The sequence below is a fragment of the Ailuropoda melanoleuca genome, unplaced genomic scaffold, assembly GCF_002007445.2.
Source record: "Ailuropoda melanoleuca isolate Jingjing unplaced genomic scaffold, ASM200744v2 unplaced-scaffold6751, whole genome shotgun sequence".
Taxonomy (NCBI): Eukaryota; Metazoa; Chordata; class Mammalia; order Carnivora; family Ursidae; genus Ailuropoda; species Ailuropoda melanoleuca.
The window spans coordinates 285,459-294,504 of record NW_023242181.1 but is presented as its reverse complement, the minus strand read 5'-3'; the positions used below and the strand labels follow the sequence as shown (position 1 = coordinate 294,504).

The 9,046-nt window shown below is 39.1% G+C and overlaps 1 protein-coding gene across 1 annotated transcript in view; it reads right to left on the bottom strand.

The window, feature by feature from the left end:
• Positions 1-736: 736 nt before the first annotated feature.
• The window catches only part of LOC117800278 (KHDC3-like protein), a 31,169-nt gene continuing 22,859 nt past the window's right edge, over positions 737-9,046 (bottom strand). The window contains 2 exon segments of the mRNA XM_034652808.1: positions 737-974; positions 976-1,134. Coding sequence (XP_034508699.1) covers positions 737-974; positions 976-1,134 — 397 coding nt within the window.

The following is a 9,046-nucleotide window of genomic DNA, read 5'->3' as shown; positions in this document are numbered from 1 at the left end:
CATATGATGTGGAACATCTTTTCACATACTTATTTGCCATCTTGATGTCACCTTTGGTGAAGTGTCTGTTAAAATCTTTGGCCCACTTTTTGTTTGGATTGTTTTCTTATTGTTGCATTTTTAAGAGTTCTTTTTATATTTTGGATAACAGTTCTTTATCAAATATCTTTTGAATGTATTTTCTCCTATTCTGTGGCTTGTCTTCTAATTCTCTTGACACTGTGTTTCACGGAGCAAAAGTTTTTAATTTTAATGAAGCCCAGCTTATCAATTATTTCTTTTACAGATGATGTCTTAGGTATTATATCTAAAAAAGTCTCACCACACACAAGGTCATCCAGGTTTTTTCCTATTTATCTTCTTTTTTTTTTAGGGAAATTTGATTCTTTATTAGAACTCTTTAGATCAGTGTTCGCAAAACTTTACCTGGGGAGGGGGACCGAGAACTACCCACACCATTTTTTCCACAGCTTCTACCTGAAGAAGTGGGACTTAGATGAATAGAGCAGCAACAAGGTCTTCCACTATATCCTTGCCTGGCTCCTGCTCCCAGCCCAAAGTGCTTTCATGACCTGGTAACCGGGTCCTGGGTAGCCGCCTCGCAGGCTGTGCTGGGGGAGCTTTGGGTCGCCACCTCGCAGGCAGCCTCGGAGGGGGTTCCTGGGTCACTGCCTTGAGGGCTGGCTGGGGGACCGCTGGGTCGCTGCCTCACAGGCAGCCTCGGGGTAGTGCTGGGTCACGGACTCTTGGGCAGCCTTGGGGATGGCTGGGTGGATGTGTCCTGGGCAGGGACCTCCTCTGAGCTTTGTGCCCAGAGTTGGCAGTGATAGTCAGCCAAATTCATGATCATCTTGGCTACATCTTCCTGGTAATAAGGCCGACCAAATATCAATATCTCAGCTTCGCCCTCGGGTTCCCACTGATTAACATGAAGTAGGGTCTGCAACACACACTCGACATTTGGGATGTGCTCTCCGGCTGAAGATCTCTTCCACCAGCCATGCCTGGAGGTGAACTGCCTTCCGACTCTTCAGATACTGGGAGTGGAACCAGTAGGGCCGCTTGCTGAGGTTACCGAACACCGTGAATAGCGTCCCGTCTCGCTGCTCCAGCTGCACAAGTGTCGGAAACCGCCTTTAAGAGAAGCGAACTGGTATGTTTGGAGACACACGTGCTTTCCCGTGGTTGTAATGGGACCAGCGTTCCTGAGGGGTTGGAATGACTTTTTCATGGAAAGCCTATATATTAGACCTGGGAGCCTCCCAGTTCAGTAATATGATTTCGTTAGATCAGTGTTCACGTTTATATTATTATGACCTTGTAAATAGTATCTGTAGCTGCAATAGTTTACTACAATTTCTTGCATAAAGTTTTGTTTTTCTATTTCATTAATTGCTCTCTCTTTCAAATGCTTCTTTTTCTTTTAAAATGCTAATTTTTCTACATCCTCCTTTATCTCCACACTCCCCAGCTGTGTAAATTTCTTCTCTGGACCTTCAAGCACAGCGGGAACTTTATCATTTCATCTTGAGAGTACTGCTCCTTCAGTCTTAACTGGTCCAGTCTGGGTTAGCTGCTTTCAGGCCCACAGTCCTGTGGGTTACTATATCCTTTCCTGGTGTTAGATCCTGAGCTCTCTGGATCCCGTGATTTCCTTTCTTTTGTGTGCATGTACATTTGGTTTTGTTGTTGTTTGTGAAGTAGATTTTACAGTAGTAGCAAGAGCACCCAGGCAACAATTCCTGACTCGCTCTATGATCATCTCCAAGAAGACCCTCGTGGTTTTTACCACAGTTCTCTTTCCCACTTTGTTTCTGATTAGCTTCCCGGAAGCTGAGGATGAGGTAGCTGAATTCCAGGAGGGAAGAAGAAAATGAGAGACAGAGTTGTGGGTGCAATTAGTTCAGGCTGAATGAAGAAATAGAGACTTGCAGGCTGGTAAGGAGACTGAAGCTTGAAGTGGAAGCTTTGAAGGCAGTGGTGGCAGTGGGTGCCGATGCCTAATGTGCTAGGTTTATCAAAATGAGAAATATACTTTTTCTGGTGGAACTGAAGACCGGTCATCATCAGCAACAACAACAACAGAATAAGCGTCAAGTGAATTTTTGAAATAAAATGTTTTCTTTCACGGAACCAAGGGAAAGTGGTTTAGAGATTAGAAGTTCACTTAGAAACTTCATAGCTGTCAGTTTTCTAGCTATAATGTTCCTATAATTTTCAAAGGCTGTCTGATTGTTTTGACAGATAGAGTGCCTCCTTCTACAGGACTTTATTTTTTTAATGTTTTTTATTACATTATGTTAGTCACCATACAGTACATCCCTGGTTTCTGATGCAAGTTTCAATGATTCATTAGTTGCGTATAACACCCAGTGCACCTTGCAATACGTGCCCTCCTTACTAACCATCACCAATCTATCCCTGGTGAATCCATGCTTGCACACATGCTACTTCTCGTGATCTTTCATAGTATTTAGTCTTTCCCCTATTACTGCACTTATACCATTTAATAAAAAGAAAACACTTGCAATTTTATTATGCATCTCTACTATGAGACTGCGAGCCCTATGAGGGAAGAAAATGTCTCTTATGTACTTACATATCAAATTTATTTCCTGGTTCAACGTCTGGTATTGTAGGTTCTCAACAACAAAAACAAGAGTATATAGTTGAACAATGAGAGGGAGGGTGTCTAAATATAAATGTGATAGAGTAGTTACAGTTTGTCACAGGATATTTGTAGAAGCTCTAAGAGGGAAAAGACACTTATCATATTTTCCCTGAAGTGCCAAAAAGTCCGAGTGAAAATATGTTAAGTTGTTTTTCGGACCCTACTTCAACTTTTTTATTAATGAATAGGTTCCTCAGAGCTCCTAGAATTGTTGGTGGGGGTAGGAGGAATGGTTTTGTAGATATAATTATTAGAAAATCTGCTTAAAAACAACTGTATTATTATTTTTAAAATTTTTTAAAAAATGAATAATACAAACATATACCAAAGAATTTAAAGAGTTCAGAAGGGATATGAAGCAAACACCTCCTTTACTCTCTTGTTCCCCAGACACCAAATTCTCCTCACCTGAACTAACCTCTGTTATCAGTTTCTGGATCTCCTTCCCAGAGTCTATACATTTACATGAAAATTAGTTATACTTGGCTACTCACCTTGCTTTCTTCATTTAACAGTATGTCTTGGATGTCAACAATACTTCAATAATAATAATAAGTCCCAAAACATAGTCTTGGAGATATTACATAACATTACACATAGAGCTACCTCACATTTTATAAGATCAAAGACAGTATTCCATTGTATGACGGAACCGTAGCTTATTTAATTAGTCTTTTGTTAATAGGAACTGACATCTTCCTCAACATTTTGCTATGATAGCAATACTGCAATGAATATTCTCATACTTTCATCATTTCCCACATGTGTGAGAATATCTGTAGACTGAGTACCTTAAAGTTGGATTGCTGGGCTACCGGGGGTATGTCTTCTAAATTTTGATTAAAGTTACCTAATTGACCTGTATAGAGCTTGTAAAATTTATTCTCCCACAAGCAAGCATGAGGGTAGCCATTTCACCATCCTCAGCCACACAATGGTTATCAAATTGCTTGATCTTTGTCACTCCAATGGGTTAAAAATGAGATTTGGCTTATAGTTATAGGCTTATTCTACCTTTATCTTTTTATGAATGAATTAGTGCTCTTTCCATATGCTTTTTAAAATTATGTTCAACTAGCCAAAATATAGTACATCATTGGTTTTTGATGTTGTGTTCAAAGATCATTGTGTATAATGCCCAGTGCTCATCAGATCACATGCCCTCCTTAATTTCCATATGTTTAAGAATCTTTTGTGAATGGGGCATCTGGGTGGTTTAGTTGGTTAAGCATCTGCTTTCAGCTCAGGTCCTGATCCCAAGGTCCTGGAATGGATACCCACATTGGGCTCCCTTATCTGTGGGGAGTCTGCTTCTCCCTCTCCCTCTGCCTCCTGTGCCCGCTGCTTGAGGTCTCTCTCTCCCTGTCAAATAAATAAATAAAAATCTTTAAATAAATTTTAAAAAAGAATCTTTTCTGCATGTTGTCTCTATCCTTTTGCTTATTTACCTATTGGGGTATTGTTCTATTCTCTTACTGTTTGTAGAATTTTATGTATAGTAAGGAAACGAACATTGTTTAACTGGCAAATGATTGAGACTTCCTTAATTACGATGGGAAAATAATTGAAAAGTCCTTAAGATAGAAATATAGGATTAGCTGTTAACAAAAAAGCAACTTGGGCTAGTGAAAAGGGTGGTGGATAAGAAATGTTTATTTTTTACCACTAAAGTTATTATCCTCAACATATCACTCCTGATTCCTAAGCTTCATTCTCTTCATCTACAGATCAGGATTGTTGAATTGGTAAAGACATTTCAATATTAAGATGACCTTTCATTTAGGACCTGGGAGGGAGTTCAAGGAGAACTAGTCAAGTGACTCATATAACTCCTGGGTAAATATATTTACTGATTTACAATTGCTGAGCACCTCCTATACAGGAAAAAAAAAAAAAGCCTAAATCTGTTCTCTGCGGTTCTTGTGTTACCTCCTATTTTACTGTAAGCAGGACTGCCCTGCTCCCACTTCTACTTGGGAATCTGGAGCTGTTTGCAATAAAAAGAAAAGCAGGTCTGCGTCCCAAACTTCTGTGTATGCCAGTCCCTATAATCACTTGTTTCTAATTTGTCCCTGCACTTCCGCATGGTTTTGCTACAAGATCATGTTTGGAAAGTGAAAGAACTGAGAAGCAACAGAAAAGAATTTCTGGCTTTGTTATGGCTAAGCAGCTTGTAGTAAACAAACCTTTCCACCCAAAGTAACCATAACATCTGGACAGAATACCTAACATAATCGTTTGAAGGCACTGGACAACAGTCAGCACAGGCAAGACTTCAGGGTTACAATTCCAAGAAGGGAAGGACAAGGAAATGAGTTCTACGTTCAACTTGGGTGCTTTTTCCTATGGATGTTTGACAGTTCCCTGGGTGGGGGCAGTATGGGGATATGGAGGCATGTGGGAAAGAATGAGGGGAAGGAAGAATAAAGTCTCAGCAGAAATCAGGAATTTCACTGAACTGAGGAGGTAAAAGATATGGTGTTTGTGCATATGGCCCTTCTCTTCACTACATCTGTATCTTTGGGGTAAATACCCAGTTGTCCAATGGCTGGGTCATAGGGTAGCTCAATTTTTCACTTTTTAAGGGACCTCCACACTGTTTTCCAGAGTGGCTGTGCCAACTTGCATTCCCACCAACAATGTAGGAGGGATCCCCTTTGTCCACATCCTCTCCAGCAATTGTTGTTTCTTAACTTGTCAATTTTTGCTGTTCTAACTGGCTTAAGGTGGTATTTTAGTGTGGTTTTGATTTGAATTTCCCTGATGGCTAATGATTTTGAACATGTTTTCATGTGTCTGTTGGCCATTTGTATGTCATTATTGGAAAAGTGTCTGTTCATATCTTCTGCCCATTTTATGATTCGTTTATTTGTTTCTTGCATATTGAGTTTGAGAAGTTCTTTGTAGATCTTGGATACCAGTCTTTTATTTGTAGTGTCATTCCCAAATATATTCTCCCATTCCATGGGATGCCTCTTAGTTTTTTTTTTTTTTGACACTTCCCTTTGCTGTTCAGAAGTGGGACTTTTATCCCACATTCATTTTATCCCAAGTTCATTTTATCTTTTGTTTCTCTTCCGTTTGGAGATGTGTCATGAAAAAGTTGCTTTGGCCGATGTCGTAGAGGTTGCTGCCTATGTTTTCCTCTAGGATTTTGATGGATCCCTGTCTCACGTCAAGGTCTTTTATCCATTTGGAGTTTATCTTTGTGTATGCTGTGAGAGAGTGGTCAAGTTTCATTCTTTTGCATGTAGCTGTCCAATTTTCCCAGCACCATTTATTGAAGAGACTGTCTTTTTTCCACCAGATGTTTTTTCCTGCTTTATCAAAGATTAGCTGCCCAAAGAGCCGAGTGTCCATTTCTGGGTTCTCTATCTGTTCCATTGGTCCATGTGTCTGTTCTTGTGCCAGTACCATGCTGTCTTTGTGATGACAGCTTTGTAGTACAGCTCGAAATCCAGCATTGCGATGCCCCCAGCTTTGTTTTTCCTTTTCAACAGTTCCTTGGCGATTCAGGGGCTTTTCCGGTTCCATACAAATTTAAGGACTATTTGTTCCAGGTCCTTGAAAAATGTCCTCGGTATTTTGAACGGGATAGCAATGAAAGTGTAGATTGCTCTGGGTAGCATGGACATTTTAACTAAGTTAAATCTTCTGATCCATGAGCATGGAATATTTTTCCATCTTTTTGTGTCTTCCTCAATGTCTTTCAAGAGTGATTTATATTTTCTAGAATATAGGTCCTTTACGTCTCTGGTTAAGTTATTTCCAAGGTAACATATGGTTTTTGGTGCTATTGTAAATGGGATGGATTCCCTAATTTCTCTTTCTTCAGTCTCGTTATTCGTGTATAGAAATGCAACTGATTTCTGGGCATTGATTTTGTATCCTGCCACCTTACTGAATTGTTCTATAACTGCTAATAGTTGGGGAGTGGGTTCTTTTGTGTTTTCCATATAGAGTATCATGTCATCTGCGAAGAGAGACATTTTGACTTCTTCTTTGCCGATTTGGATACCTTTGATCCCTTTTTGTCTTCTGATTGCTGTTGCAAGGACGTATAGTACTATGTTGAATAATAATGACAAGAGTGGGCATCCTTGTCATGTTCCTAATCTTAAGGGAAAGGCTTCCAGCTTTTCCCCATTGAGAATAATATTTGCAGTAGGCTTTGCGTAGATGGCTTTTATGAGATTGAGAAATGTACCCTCTATTCCTACACTCTGAAGGGTTTTAATCAGGAAAGGATGCTGTATTTTGTCAAATGCTTTTTCTGCATCAATTGAGAGGATCATATGGTTCCTGCATCTTTTTTGTTGATATGATGTATCATGCTGATTGATTTGTAAATGTTGAACCACGCTTGCATCCCAGGTATGAATCCCACTTGGTCATGATGGATAATCCTTTCAATGTACTGTTGGATTCTATTAGNTTATTAGCAAGGATCTTGATGAGAATTTTGGCGTCCATACTCATTAGGGAAATTGGTCTGTAATTCTCCTTTTTGAGGGGGTCTTTGCCTGGTTTGGGGATCAAGGTAATATTAGCCTCATAGAATGAGTTTGGTAGCTTTCCTTCTGTTTCTATTTTTTGAAATAGCTTTAGGAGAATAGGTATTATTTCTTCTTTGAATGTTTGGTAGAATTCCCCAGGAAAACCGTCTGGGCCTGGAGTTTTGTTTTTTGGAAGGTTGTTTATCACCGACTCAATCTCTTCATAATTAATTGGCCTGTTTAAGAAATCAATTTCTTCCTGTTTCAGTCTTAGTAGTTTATAAGTTTCCATGAAGGCCTCCATCTCGTCCAGATTGCTTAGTTTATTGGCATATAGCTGTTGATAAAAATTTCTAATAATCCTTCCTATTTCAATGGTGTTGGTCGTGGCCTCTCCTTTCTCATTCATAATTTTATTAATTTGGGTCCTTTCTCTATTCTTTTGGATAAGTCTTGCCAGTGGTCTGTCAATTTTATNTGGTAGAATTCCCCAGGAAAACCGTCTGGGCCTGGAGTTTTATTATTTGGAAGGTTGTTTATCACTGACTCAATTTCTTCATAGTTAATTGGCCTATTTAAGAAATCTATTTCTTCCTGTTTCAGTCTTGGTAGTTTATAGGTTTCCAGGAAGGCCTCCATCTCTTCCAGATTGTTTAGTTTTTTGGCATATAGCTGTTGATAAAAATTTCTAATAATCCTTCCTATTTCAATGGTGTTGTTCGTGACCTCTCCTTTTTCATTCAAAATTTTAATTTGGGTCCTCTTTTCTTTTGGATAAGTGTTGCCAGTGGTCTGCAATTTTATTAATTCTCTCAAAGAACCAGCTTCTAGTCCTGTTGATCTGCTCTACTGTTGTTCTGGTTTCTAATTCATTGATTTCTGCTCTAAACTTGGTCAACTACTTCCTCGTGAGTGGATTAGGCCTGTTCCTCTGTTGCTGTTCCAGCTTCTTGAGGTGAGAATATAGAAACTGCATTTTAGATTTTTCTATTCTTTTGAGTGAGGCTTGGATGGCTATGTATTTCCCCCTTAGGACTGCCTTTGCAGTATCCCATAGGTTTTGGACCGTTGTGTATTCATTCTCGTTGGTCTCCATAAATTGTTTAATTTGTTTTTTGATTTCCTGGTTTATCGAGTCATTCTTGAGCAGGATGGTTCTTAGCCTCCAAGTGTTTGAGNATTAGGACTGCCTTTGCAGTATTCCATACGTTTTGGACCATTGTGTTTTCATTCTCATTGGTCTCCATAAATTGTTCAAATTGATTTTTGATTTCCTGGTTTATCAAATCATTCCTGAGCAGGATGGTTCTTAGTCTCCAGTGTTTGAGTTTCTTCCTAATTTTTCCTTGTGGTTGAATTCCACTTTCAAAGGGTTGTGGTCTGAGAATATTCAAGGAATAATTTCAGTCTTTTGGTATCATTTGAGACGTGTTTTGTGACCCAGAACATAGACTATTCTTGAGACTGTTCCATGGGCATTACAATAGGATGAGTATTCTTTGGTTCTGGGGTGTAGTGTTCTATATATATCAATAAGGTCCAACTCGTCAAGTATGGCATTCAAAGCTCTTGTTTCTTTGTTGATTTCTTGCTTCAGTAATCTGTCTATTGCTGATAGTAGAGTGTTGAGGTCCCCTACTATTAATGTATTTTTATCTATATGTCTCTTTATTCTGGTTAAGAGTTGGCTTGTGTATCTTGCTGCTCCCCTGTTGGGGGCATATATATTAATAATTGTCATATCCACTTGTTGGATACATCCTTTAAGAATAATATAGTGCCCTTCTGTGTCTGTAACTATAGTCTTTAGTTTAAAATCCAATCTGTCTGATATGAGAATTGCTACCCCAGCTTTCTTTTGAGGTCCATTGGCATGAAA